At 43.1% G+C, this 14,662-nt stretch overlaps 1 protein-coding gene across 1 annotated transcript in view; it reads left to right on the plus strand.

The window, feature by feature from the left end:
* The window catches only part of SCAPER (S-phase cyclin A associated protein in the ER), a 161,646-nt gene that overhangs the window by 73,300 nt on the left and 73,684 nt on the right, over positions 1-14,662 (plus strand). The window contains exons 22-23 of the mRNA XM_081114903.1: positions 115-180; positions 6,416-6,542. Of these exons, the coding sequence (XP_080971029.1) occupies positions 115-180; positions 6,416-6,542 (193 nt within the window). The remainder of the gene's footprint in view (positions 1-114; positions 181-6,415; positions 6,543-14,662) is intronic.

Consider the following 14,662-nt stretch of genomic DNA (forward strand, 5'->3'; position numbering starts at 1 on the left):
AAGTTAATGTAGTAATGTCCCCAGTTTTGGAAGAGGAAAAACACAGCCAAGGTTTTTTTTTGTTATAAAAAATTAGCAGCAAAATAAACAGTGATTACACTTTTGTCTTTTCAGGGCCAAGGAATATGAAAGTTTAATGGAAACAAAAAATTCTGGCTCTGACTCACCTTATAAAGCAAAGTGAGTATTTTATCCGACATTTGAGTTCTCCATTTCTTTAGTCTCTGCCTGCAGCAAAGCTTCTCTGAGCCATCGTGTGCCTGTGAGCATGGGCTTTGTGTCAGGTGCCTAGAACTTCACTCTCCTAACACAGTGGTGTCCAGCTGGGGGGGTTTCCCAGGGGACCTTGGTCTCCGTCTGGGATATGGGGTAACTTCTTGGTCATCACAGCTCGGTCGATGGTGCTCTGCCACCACGTGTGTGGCGGGCCGGGTGCTGCTACAGTCCTCAGTGCACAGGGCAGGCCCTCAGCCAAGAACCACCTCGTCCTAAACGCCCCTTGTTCTGACAGAGTAGTTCTGGCTCGACTGCCGGTTCCTGCCGGGGGTCTCCGTCAGGAGTCGGGTGACGGTCGCTTGGACAGAGGAGGATTCAGACTCCCGTACGGTGTGAGTGTAACGACGCAACAGCTGTTCTCTGATTGGCGGCCCGCAGAGGTGCGGGGCGGAAGGGTCTCTCCTTGGTGATGGGGCGCAGGTTGCGGTGTCTGAGGAAAGGCGTGCGAGTCTGGGGCTGAGGAGCGCACTGGAGGCTTCATGGTGCTCAGTGAAACATGCCAATTGTGCCAAACGGTTACATACAAAGATGACGTTTTTAATGGTGAAAAGGGTCAGGAAACAAATGCACAAATTGTGTACTGTCACTAATTACATAGTTGATAGATATGCTGTAGCATTTTGATGTAGCAACGCTTACATTCAGAATAGAAATATTACCACCTTTCAGAAATGAGACACCCACCAGATAATTTTTTTATTATTTTTCGGAACTATTAGCCATTGCCATTCTAAAAGGAAATACAACCTTTCACAGAGGAGAACAAAATTACCAAGATTATGAGGATCCTGTAGAGCTAAAAAGCCCCCGAGATCAAGTGAAGAACCAGTAGAACAAGAGAATCAAGTCAGTGAAACGGCTGATCACCGAATGAATGTGATAATATTAATAGTAGGTGACGTTTACTGAGCGCTTACCTTGCGCCAGGCTCTACATGTGAGGACTCATTTACTCCTCACAACTCGGTCCTTTTCTTCAGGGAAACTGAGCCTTAAGAGGGTCAGTCACTGGCCAGACGTGATGCAGCAGCATGTCCAGGGTATGAAAATTAATGGCTCTCTTTCTGATAATCAGTTGGAGAACATAAACATCATTTGCAATAGCAATATAAAAATGAACTATTTAAGAATATACTCAACAAGAAATGTATGAAGCCTGTATAAAAATAAAACTTTAACATGCTACCAGGGGTATAAAATAAGACTTGTGTAAATGCAAAGACGAATTACACTCTTGGATGGAAGTCACAGTGTGGTAAATTCTCTTTAAATTTTCCTACATATGGAGTGTGATTCCAATTACATAACAGCCTTTTTAAAATAGAGGTAGAATCCATGTGATGGCCTGAGGGGGCAAGGGTGGGTTGAGGGGGTAAAAGGGGGACATACGTAATGTTTTTTACAATAAAGATAAATTTTTTGGAAAAAGAACATATGGGAAAATAAATGAGAATTTCTACAAAAAAATTTTTTTGAAGGAGACTAAAGTAGGACCAAGCTAACAGATATGTAGTTAAAACAGCTTTTCATTGGCACATAAATAATAATACATATTGATAGGAAGAGATTTTTAAAAAGAATCTAGAAATAGAGCCAAGAACTTGAGGACAGTTAATAATTTGAGGGCCGTGGTGCGGTGTTGGCAGAGACGTCCAGAGGACGCTGAGCGGCTCTGCGGGTGTGTCTGTAATGTGTCCACTTCTCCACCAGGGGTGGACTCGCTTCCCTTCCTCCTCAGTGTGCTCTCGCCTCTCGACCAGCTTGACCCACAGACCTCGGCAGAAGCCGCTCTGAGCCGTGGCCTCAGGACAGCGGAGGCCTCTGCTGCAGCTCCCTCTCCTTGCCCCCGTGACAGCCTGTGTGGAAGTCTGGCTCGGCCCTGGGAGTGGCAGGCCACTCGGACATGTGCAGAATCCCTTCAGGACGCTCCTGGGGTGGTTCGGCTTGCTCTGGGGAGGATTGCCGCCTCCGTATCCACAGGGGATATCTCGCCCCTCCAGCCCCACGGCCAAAGCAAGTCATTTGGCCGAGTCCACAGCCCCGTGCAGGGAGCCTGCACTCAGTCCAGCAGGTCACCGTTCAGGGGCTTGTGTGACACAGGCCGCCCGGCTGCTCTGGGTTGTCCTCTCGCTTGACAGCCTGCTTTCTGCTGACCTTTTGCCGGGTTCTCGTTCCTCCTCTTGACCCCCACCATCACTGTTACTAATGGAGAATCACTCCCTCGGCCATCTCATTCCGCTTCATGATTTTAAACATCTAGTCACTGATGGATTACGTAGGGATTTTTTGAGCTCTTATATTTAAAAATAAAGGTTAAGCATATTGTTTAAAAATAGAAGGGTAGCCCTAACCGGTTTGGCTCAGTGGATAGAGCGTCGGCCTGCGGACTGAAGGGTCCCAGGTTTGGTTCTGGTCAGGGGCATGTGTCTTGGTTGCGGGTACATCCCCAGTAGGGGACGTGCAGGAGGCAGCTGATCGATGTTTCTAACTCTATCCCTCTCCCTTCCTCTCTGTAAAAAATCAATAAAATATATTTTAAAAGAAATAGAAGGGTAACCAATAACCCTAAATTTAAACCGTGTACCTTTCAAATAGAGGAGGTGAAAATAAGAAAAGATAAAGTGTTTGTTTTTCTGTCCACACACCAGAGTGGACCCAGTCTCTTCTTATACTTGTGCAGATCTTCCCAGTGATCCCAACAAACTCCCCCAAATTTCACTGTGATAAAATTTAGGGTTCCTTCCAGAGATACTCTTACATCTCACATTCACCAGCGACAGATTTGAACTTAGAATCATTGTTGGAATTTGTTCAAGTTTTGAGAAGAAAATATCTGACTGTACAACATTCTCCACAAAATCATTTACCTGACAGACACTTCTCATATTTTAGCCCAGGAGTTACAAAGCCTCCACTCTCTTTCATGCTAGAAAAATTATCTGCCAGAAGTAATCCGAATAACATTTTCTGTGTTAAAAACTGCACCCTCTAACAGCTCCTGTTTTTGCCCTGTAAGGAAAATATAGCTTAGTGCTGTGACGTTCTGTGATTATAGCATGAATCAAACAAAATCTGAGGCGTTTGTTCTCGAGATGGGCAGTTTTACTGGTGCTTTTGTGGAGGCAGCAGTGGAGCAGAGGGCTAGCTCATGTTACTCGAGCGTCCCCTGGATTTGGCGTTCTTCCTTGAAGGGTAGGCTCACATGAATCCCGGATTTGATTTACCTCGGGGTGAAATACAAGCCTCTTGTACTCTGTGAATTAAAATGGTCCTGTGCCTCCCCAAGTAACTGGTTTTCAGTGGAATGTGAGCATTCCTGGTAAGAGGACTGCTGGATTCATGTGCATTCATTGCTGGGCTGGATATTTAGTTACATGGTGTGCAGTCTTTGTTCAGCCAAAAGCTGAAGTGGCTACTTATCTATCCCACAGTGAAGTTCGCTGCCAATATTCTTCCACATGATAAGGTCAGTAACTGTAATCGGATGGAACTCCAGCCCATATTCAGTTAGACTCTAACTGTTAGAGGGGGAAAAAATGTTGCTCTTACTGGGTTTTTTTTCCTTTTGTTAGATTGAGAACTTTCTGTCAATGAATAGTAATAATAGTTGAACATTTATTGAATGTCCACTGTAGTGAATGATGTTCAGTATGTTGCATTATTTACCTGTGATCTTCAAAAGCTTGGAGAGGAAATATATGTACATTTCCTCCACTTTTAAGATGAAGAAAGTGAGCTTCGGAGAGTTCCATGACCTGCCGCGGTTGACACATGTGGTCTGTGCTGGAGCCAGGTTTAAGCACAGGTATTTTGGCTTTGGAGTTGTCTTCATTGTTTCACGTATCACAGTAATCTCACATGGGTAGCTGAGGTTTAAACTGGAATTCACCCGTGTCTTTTTTTAGCTGCATTTGCTGTTGCCTTTTTTGAGAAACTTCTACATAAATGCAGCTATAGATGAAATTGTATTCTAGCCTATTACTACTTTGAGAATAAATGTCCTTTTTTGAATTAACTGATATGGTACAGAGGTAAAACCTGGGATGTAAAGATCGCGTGCCTAGACTTCTGTCCCAGTAGCACCTCCACCAGTTGTGAGGTCTGGGGAGTCACCGGATTCGCTTGAGGCGTAGTTTCTTCATTTTCAAACAGACATAACACTAAGGGACAGTGTTCTCGGAGGGTTAAATACGGTTTTGTACCTGAAAGTGCTGTGTACCTCTGAGGCTGTGGGCGGGGTGGAGAATGTAAGAAGACCCTTGCTCGCCGTTCCCTGGCGGTGTGCCGGGGGCACGTGTGCGGAGGCAGCGTGTTGGGCTGTGGCTGTGCCGCGACAGGAGGCAGGACCCTCTCCTGGAGCCCCTCCTGCCTTCCACACCGTGGAAGCAGCATGACGGCCTCCAGCCACGTGTGCTGTTCGTATTTCAGCATTAAAGCCAGTGCGGCTTACACTTCCCTTCCTCGGCCACACTGACCACTTCCTGGCTCAGCGGCTGCCGTGTGGGACGTCCCGATGCAGAGCTCCCCTCCTCGCAGGAGGCTTTGCTGGAGGCTCATGGAGGGAGAGCTGTGTGACGAGTGGCCGGGGCTGGGCAACCAGGAGAACGCTGACGCTGATAAGGGATCAGGAGGACTTTCCCAGAGGAGGATGAGGTGGGAGCATTTGCAGACACTGAAGCGGGAAGGAGTGAGGGTACAGATCCCGGAAGAGCGCGGAGCGTGGACTGGGGTGCATCAGCCCACACGGGAGGGGCAGTCCCCTCAGTTGTAACAGGAGCGTGTGGGTGACGTGCAGAGAGGCTTGAGGATTCGTGGAGGAAAGTGAGGATTTTCTTGTTCCTCACAATAGCTCCCATTGCCCGTGAAATGTAAGATCTTATGAAAGCAAGAGGGAGAAAGAAAGGGGGGGTGTGAAGGGATTGGGGAGTGTGTGAAGCAAGTCTTTGTGGAGAATGGGCAGGGGCAGCCTGACAGATGGGTCGGATCCCAATCATAGTCAGACCAGCCTCTTGCATGGAGTGGAAAAACCTGGCAGATACTTACCAATCAGCTAAAAAGATTAATGGCGCAGGGCGCTGACATGGAGCCCCGCCCCCAGGGAGAGCCGCACAGTGATGGTCACAACAAAACGGCCGGGGAAGGTGACCTGTTTACAAGAATGTGGTTATAGTGACGGCCTCTGGAATCCATCACAGATAAAGGTGAAGGTCAGCAGCAGGGTCTGTGGGCGAGGACACTGGAGAGACGGGCGAGGCTAGTGTCAGCTGGTGAGATGCTGAAGCAAGTGAGTAGAAAGGAAAAGATTGCTCACAGAGAAACAGAAGAAGTAGGGGCCACAGGAAATAGGATAGCAGCCCCCTTACTAAAGAACCCCAGGATCTAGGTAATGTGTAGTATTTCCTGGTGAAATGCAGGTAATAGCTTGATTGTCTAAGTAAATGACATTAGCAGTCGACAGGCAATTCCAAATTGCCTGTAAATTGGACCATGGGGCGTTTGGCATTAAGAGTTTACAATGCTAATAACATAATGTCCAAGCCAGCTTAAAGATATAAATCAAAATATGAAACACTGAACTGGCCGGTGTCGGTCAGTGGTTGGAGCGACAGCCTGTGCACCAAAGTGTCTCATTGGGGTCACTCCCTGTCCTCAGTTGGGGCGTGTGCGGGAGGCAACCAGTCAATGTGTCTTTTTCACATCGCTGTTTTCTCCCCCCCCCCCCCGCCCCCACTTTCTCTAAAAAGCAATGGAAAAATATCCTTGTGAGGATTAACAACAGCAACAAAACCCTGCTCAGGTTGTTACACTCAGGTTCTCTGCCATTGTACTCACCTCTCGGCATCTCCAGTTCTGTTCACGGTGGTGACGGCCACAACTGCCCTCCCCAGCCCTGTGCACAGACGGTGCCGTCCGCTTCTGCTGGTGCGTGAGGACTAGATGGTTGTTGGTGACCAGGAAGCTGCACCAGCCTTGGGGGTGGTTGCTTGTTCTCCCCCAAGGTGCTCCGGGGAGCAGTTTCTAACACAATAATGGGAGTAACTTTTGTTTCAAAAAGTTTAGAAAAATGAGATACTGTGGTCTCACTCATGAGTGGCGCCATTCCCTTTCACTCATTCCTTCCCTTTCCTTTTGTGTTGAAGGCTTCAGCGACTGGCCAAAGACCTTCTAAAACAGCTGCAAGTCCAAGACAGTGGGTCGTGGGCAAACAATAAGGTTTCCGCGTTGGATCGGACCCTGGGAGAGATCGCTAGGATCCTGGAGAAAGAGGTAGGAACCAGCCTCTGGCCTCGGCCCCTGTCTCTGTGGGTCTTTCTCTCTAAGGCGTGTGCGTTTCTGTTGTGTTTCCAAAAGCCAGTCAGCCTTCTGTTGACGGATGATTTCCTTTTTTTCTTAATTAAGTTGACCTTTTTCCAGTTGTTTTAATTGAAGTCCTCAATAACAAAAAATGTTCCTTAGGTCATATTTTTCTCCACATAAACAAAATGAAATTATTTTAAATGGAATCATATCAATAAAGACATACAGTTTTATAGCAGAAAATATACAGCTTTGAGTCATAAAGCTCATAGATCATAAATTTTCACAAAACACCAATTTTCCTCTACCAGCAGAAGATTTGGCTGTTTTCTTTAATGACTTACAATCATTAAATGTTTCAATGACAGTTGAAAATATCTTACCTAATAATAGACAAACATGTAAATTGACCGTCCCTCCGCTACGCTCACCAGCCAATCAGGAGAGTATGCAAATTAACCCAACAAAGATGGCGGTTAATTTGCATACATAGGCGCGAAGCGGTGGAGTGAAGACTGAAGGCTCCGGCCGGAGCGAAGGCCTGGGTCCCGGGTGCCGGCAGCCAGGGGAAGGGAAGGCCTATTACATGGATCTCTTCGTGCAACAGGCCTCTAGTCCTTAATAATTTTACAAGTCTTTAGTATTCACTATAGAAAATTTTAAATGTACAAAGAAATAAAACTCCCTGTAATGCCCACTGTTGACATTTCATTATATTTTTTTCTAATCCTTTTACTATACATGTTTTTAAAATTTTTTATGTCAAATTCTATCATGAATAATTTCTCATGTCTTTAACATTTTTTTAACCAAAAAATGTATCACAGTTTACACAATTGATATCTTAGGTAGTTTCTAATTTTCCTAATTTAAAGTAATGGGCATATATTTTTTCTTATTTTCTGGGTTTAAACTTTATTATATAACATTTTATACTTTAAAAAGACTGTAGTGATAAAAGTAACTTAAGTGCAACCAGCAACTGTGAACTCACCACCCCAATGTAAGAAGTGGACTATTCCTGGTGTGATCCTGCCTCACCCACCCACTTCGGCTCCCTCTGAGCAAACACTGCATAGAATTAAAGGGGTGGTTTTCTTTGTTTTTTAAAAATAGGTTTATTGCTTTATCACATAAATGTATTGTTAAATAATATATTACTTAGTTTTGCTTGTATTTGACCTTTATAAAATATACTCTAGACCTTTGTGAATTACAACATTCACAATTATGCTTCTGTTTTTTTAAGCTTATAAGTTATAGATGTTTTGCACTTATTTTCTCTGTTATACAGTGAATACTTCATTGTGTTAACACTACAGTTTTTTAATCCATTCTCCTGGCATGAACATTTGTTTTCAGGAATTGGATGTGTGTGTGTGTGCGAGACAGACAGACAGTGCTGCTTGCACATTCCTGTATCAGAGCAAATACATGAGAATGTCTCTGGAGCAGGAGCCCAGACTCTAGTCTGTGTCAGAATCGCCTAGAGGACTAGTTAAAACAGTTGCTGGGCTGCCCTTGGCTCTCTGGTTCAGTGGTTATGGGGTGGGTTCCAAGGTTTTGTATTTCTAGCAAGTTCCCAGGTGACACGGTGGCTGGTCTGGTCAAGACGTCTGCCCGGGGGTGGAATTATGACCAATTACTTACAAGGTGTGCTCAGCTGCGTTTGGCCGCAGACAATGGTCCTGTGTGGAGCGGAGACAGCGTGTGGGCCATGGCACGGGCAGGACCACAGGCTCCACGCTGAGGGGCGGGGTTCGGGACCCGGTCGATGTCAGACGTGGTGTTGGAGGTTTGCTGTACCTTGGAAAAATCCCCATAGTTATCGTGAAATCATTATAAAGGGTTTTATGAAGGGCACTTACACTTTGGACTAAGGGCAATTGCTTGAAAATACCACTGTGTACGCCTTATCTCGTGAATATTGTTTTAGATTAAAGTAATCACAGAATTTTTGAGGAAAAAGTAAAATAATCTTTATAAGGAGGGTATTCATGATGAAAATCTAAGTAAAGTTATTTCATTCACAAAGGGGCAATTTACTGGAATACCACTGATTCCTTATAATTTTAGGGAGAAAAATGTAGTCTGGCTCCCAGTCTAAATGGTCTGTATCAGAAGCGTTGCTGCAAAGCTGTCCTCAGTGTATACACTGCAGGACCACCAGGTGGTCTGAACGAACCCACAGTCAGGCCAGGCCCTTCCTTATTTTATAACTAAAACCCTTTTTACCTCGCCCAGGTAGACTCACTTAATGTGGATTTTGTTGGGAGAGTTATACTGACATTTCTGTGAAATTCAGCAAATGACATTTATGATTTCAGTTTAGGGTTGTAAATAACCACTTCTTTTTGTTTGGAAATCATTAGAGCCAGAGTCCAGCACCCAGTGAAGGATTTGAAGGCGCCTGGCAGTGACCAGTGGGGTGTGGGCAGCACTCACTGAGGAACGTGGGAGGGGAGCTGGAGGGCTTTACCTCTCCACTTAGACCTCAGCACCCCATGCCTCCCCTTGTTGCTGGAGGCAGTTTTCCTGGGGTAACTTCAGGAAGTTGCGAGAGCTGCCGTAGAGCAGGTGGGTTAAGCTGCTGATGCGCAGAAACGCTCGGGGGGCAGAAGAGGTCAGGACTGCGAGGAAGCCGGTCCCTTCCGGCCCTTTGAGTGCCGTGGGTCTGTCCAGAAGGAAAGGTTGTAAACCGTTGTGTTTGTAACACCTTTTAGCAAACTTCAGCCACCTGTAAGAAATGTGGTGGTGTAGACTTTGCACCAACTCTACAAACAAAAACATCTCAAAATGCTGCAAAAAATTAATTTTCTTAAAAGCATCAAAGAGCTAAGAAGAAATTAAATAATTACCAGGTTAAAGAAAAAGCGAGAATTGTGAAAGTTGTGCTTATAACTGCATTCCCTAAGAGCGTTTGGCAAATGTGAGTTATGACTTGTAGGCCTCATGAGGGGACAGCAGTAATGTCCACGAGATGAAATCTAATAGGTTTTCCTTTCACAAAGAGAGGACACCAGAGCCTTCTCCCCGACTTACCCACGGACACGCTTGGCATCGCAGAGTGAGGACCATAACTCACCCCAGGTTAGGTTCATATCGCTGTATTATTTCAGATGCTGCATTGAGTTTAAAGTACTGCCTGATTGAGCAGTGATGTCCCTAGGAAGCTGACAAGGATATTTAAGTCCCCATTGGAAGAAAACACCTTTATTATAGGCCTCAGATAACTTCTCAAATCATTTTTTTTTAATCCTCACCCAAGGATAATTTTCCATTGATTTCAGGGAGAGTGGAAGAGAGAGGGAAGGACAGAAACACCCATGTGAGAGAAACACATCAATTGGTTGCCTCCTGCACGCACCCTGACCAGGGCCTGGGTCAGGGAGGAGCCTGCAACTGAGGTACATGCCCTTGACCAGAATCAAACCTGGGACCCTTCAGTCCACAGGCTGACACTCTGTCCACTGAGCCAAACCAGCTAGGGCTCTTCTCAAATCATTTTACACAGTGTGACTTGGTGGTTGAACATCAATCTATGAACCAAGAGGTCACAGTTCGATTCCAAGTCAGGGCACTTGCCCAGGTTGCGTGCTCAATCCCCAGTAGGGGGCATGTAGGAGGCAGCTGATCAGATTCTCTCTCGTTGATGTTTCTCTCTCTCTCTCCTTCTCTGAAATCAATAAAACACAAAACAAACAAAAAATAAGCACAGAATTCATTATGAGTAAGAGCAGGCAGAAATTGGAACTGCAGGGCCTTGTAAATATTAGTCACAGAGCCCAAAATTATATATTTTTTTATCTTTTAAGGAAATAAAAGATCAACTTAAAATACCTATCGTTACGGACCTACCAGTAGTAACAGAGCAGGTAATTCAGAACAGTCCTCCCACTGATGCGCATTAATCAAGCTAGACAAAATAAAGATAGAACTGAATTGCTAACTAGGCTGGCAGAATTACTGGGCCAAGAGCTGCGAGGATGGCATTTCAGGGCTGAGTACGATTGGCGATCCGAAAGTGGTGGATAAGAACATTATTGTGGCGCTGGTGGGGAAACTGTTGGAGGCCAGGGATTTCGCAAAAACTCTTAAGATTTGAGTTCCTGTGTCATAGGAATGTGCCAGGAGAGGGTTAGACAGGAACATGCCAGTCACGGCCCAGCCTGCAGCTCGGCTTCACGTCCCCCAGGTGCTGGGAAATGCCAGTCACTGAGAAGAGTGAAGGGACCTGAGCTCCTGGTATTCCAGGTGCGCAGCAGAAGCCAATGGGAACGCTGCTCTGGAGGAAGGGACTATCAACCTCAGTTTCAAAACCATTTTCAGATACAGTGTTTGACAGAGAAAGGTAATTAGGCAGATAACGGGACAAAACATCGAGGATAAAAAATCAATAAAAATTGACCAACAGGTCTCTAGAACTCTGCCTACTAAGTTCAAGAATATAAGTATTAATTGTGGGGGTTTTTTTAAGTGAAAGCACATTTGAAAGAAAACAGAAATCTGAAAACTGAACATTTTGTAATCAAAATTAAGAAAAAAGTATGTGAGACAACAGTAGAATAAACAGCTGAAGAGAGAAATAGTGAGCTGTAAGGTAGGCCATAAGAAGGAATCCAAAATGGGTAAAGAAAGTCAATTATGTAATAACAGATGGGAACTAGGCTTTTGGGGGTGAGTGCAGTGTAATATACTGTTGGATTATAATGTTGTATACCTGAAAGTTACATAACGTTGTAAACCAGTGCTACCATAAGTAAAATAAAAAAGAAAAGAAAATTAAAAATAAAAATGAAAGAATTCAGACTGAAATGTGGAGAAAAGAAGGTTGGAAAATTCAGAAAAGATTGTAAGAGGCATTAATATATAGTGAAAAGGCCTAGTTTATGTAAAATTGTTCAGAAGGGGTAAGAAGAAGATAATAGGGCAGAAAAGTATTTGAAGTGATTTTCATTTAGAACTTTCCCACAGTTTCAAGAAGCCCAATGAAACCCAAGCAGAGAAAATAGTGAAACTGCAGACTGAAACTGGAGAAAATAAAATTAATCATACTGAAACTGGAGAAAATAAAATTAATCATACTGAAACTGGAGAAAATAAAATTAAAAGCTAGACTAACTCATAAACTTGGATTCAGAATTTCTAAACAAAGTTTTTGCAAACCAAATCATGCAGTGTATAAAAGGAATGTATCCCAACAGCATTGGGTTTATTCAAGATATTTAAGATTGGTTTAACATTGGAAAATCAATCTTAGCTTTTTACATCATATTCAAAGAAGAAAAGGAAGCATATGGTCATCTCAGAAAATGCGGCAAAAGCATTTAGTAAGATCAGTATCAAATCAGTTCATAGTAGGAAACTAGGAACCCAATGAAATTTCCTTAATCTGAAAAAATGTACCTAAAAAAATGTATAGCTAGCATAAAACTAGTAAGTAAGTTTAACAAGGTTACTAGATACAAGGATAGTAAATAAAATCAATTGTATTCATAATGTCAAAGTACTTAGTGTCTAGAAGTAAAACTGCCTGCTCATGGACGGGAAAACTCACTACAGTAAATACTTCTTTACTTCCCCAACTGATTACAGGTTCGGTGCAGCCCCAATTAAAATTCCTTTTTTTAAAAGTCTCACATATTTATTACTGAACCAAAATACTAGTACAGAAAAATATTAACAGAGAGAAATGCCATTTTCCAGTAAACTCCCAATAAAACACTCCCAGCTGTCCAGATGGCAGTGATCTTTCCAGTGATATGGTAAGATGCAGGCAACCGGATATACACAAACATGTGCGCCATCTCGAGTGCAGTTCCTCATCAGCCCAGCCTGCTGCTTCTCCAGCGTCTCCTCTTGGAGTTGTTCCTGATTTTATTACCAGTTTTCATCCGAATCCACTGGGGATGGGCCGATGTTACTTTTGTTTCTTGGCCAGGAAACTCTTGGTTCTGAAAGCCTTGCGAGAAAACACAGGAAGAGTCAGCTTCACGCACCAGTGGCAGAGGATGAGAGAGCCCTATGAAATCCTTTACGTGGCGAAATTAAAATTTCATTTTGTGGAATTTGAAATGGAGGTTCTAAAATTAAAATATGGAATTTCAGTGAACCAGTAATGCTAAGACACTGTTTAAAAAGAATACTATGGGAGGATTTGCTCTACCAGACATCAAACTTATTATAAAGCTGCAGTAATTTAGATACAAAGGAGGAAAAAAAGACGAAAGGAACAGAATTATTCATAAGTGGTCCTACCCACGTGTATGCTTCGTGCACCACGTGTGAGGCACTTGTTTATGTGTCTGTGGGAAAGGAGGCGGGAAAAGTGTGGTTTGTGATTGAATATCCTTATTTTTAGAAGATGAAACTTGACCTTACCTCATGTCATAAACACAAAATTAATTCCTGGTAGACCTAAATGTAAAAAGAGAAAACAAACTAGAAGATAACATAGGCCTTTGATGCACGAAAGTTTTTAAGTTTGATGTAGTCTCATTTGTCTGTTTTTGGTCTTTATACTTGTGCTGTTGGTGTTACAGCCAAGAAATCATTGCCACGTACAATGTCATGAGCCTTTACCCCTGTGTTTTCTTCTAGGAGTTTTATAGTTTTAGTTCTTATGTTGGATCTTTAATACATTTTGAGTTAATTTTTAAAAAAAGATAACATAGAAAAATACCTTGACTTTGAGGTTTTGTCTGGGCAAGAAACACAAAAGACATTAACCATAAAGGAAAGTGTTGAGAAATTTGCATAAAAAATTGAAATTTGTATTCATCGAAAGATACCAGGAAAATAATAAAAAGGCAAAAAACAGGATGGGAGAAGAACTTTATATTTATAACCCAGGAAAAAGTGGTATCCAGAGCATAGAAAGAACTCCTACAATTTAATGCGGGGTGGGGGGAGCAATCCAGTAGGAAATGGTCAAGAGAATAAGTATCCCAAAAGAAGAGATCCGAGTAATCCAATAAATAAATGCAAAGAGAATCTGTTTAATAATCAGAAAAAATTCAGATTAAAATCTCAGTGTGATGCTGTGCGTCACCTCCCCAAGAGGCAGGAACGAAAGACGGAGACACCAAGCGCTGGCTGGGACCCACAGCAGTGGGGATGCCCACACACTGTGACCACGGAAGCTGGTGCTGCCACGTTAGAAGCAGTTTCCTATCACAGCTGAAGTTGCAGGCAACCGGTTGGCGACCGCTGCTCCAAAGGTTTCCTTAAACCAGCAGTCTCCAACCTTTTGGACCTCACGGACCACCAGTTGGCGACCGCTGCAGTCTAGAGCCACTGCACGTGTACACCAGGAGATATGTACACAAATGTGTAACAGCAGCCTTGTCTATAATGACCAAATATGGAAAATAGCCCAGGTATCCACCAGCAGCCAAATAGATGAATCATGGTGTGTCCATATAATGGAATATTATTCCACCAAAAACAAATTAACTACTGCTGTGGGTAATAGCATGGATGTATCTGACAGTGTTAAGGGAGAAGAACAAATAAAAAAACACAGACATACATATATACTGTTATAGGTCCAGTTATGTAAATTTTAGGAACAGGCAAAAGTGCCATATTGTCTTAGAACGATAAAACTATAAAGAAGATACAAAAGTACTTCTCGTGAAAACCAGGAGAATGATTACTCAGAGATGCCTTCCTGAGTGCTTCCCGTCTTTTTCTTCATCAGATGGCAATTGCAGTGTTCAAGTTATTATTCTTTAAATAGTACTTAAATTTTTTCTATTTTTTTCTGACTTTTCTGTTTATATTTCACAGTAATATACATTTAAAAATGTAAGTAAAAATCAAACAGTGTCTTCTCCAAAGGTCCTTTTCTTGCAGAAATGTTTAATTATTTCAAATAAGAGTTTCTAAGCGTTCTTGTACATGCACAGCATTTTTTTTCATTTTTGCCATGGTTTTAAATTTGGTCCAAGTGAGCATAATATGCGTTTCATTGACTTTTCTCATTACTCTGTAATGATCAACATTGCCTTTAAGTTTGAATAGTAACAGCATCCCAGAAGCATTCTGTGGATTATCAGAAACATGAGACATTTGTATGCTGTTCCTAT

The sequence above is a fragment of the Myotis nattereri genome (genome assembly GCF_964212035.1).
Source record: "Myotis nattereri genome assembly, chromosome: 21".
NCBI lineage: Eukaryota > Metazoa > Chordata > Mammalia > Chiroptera > Vespertilionidae > Myotis > Myotis nattereri.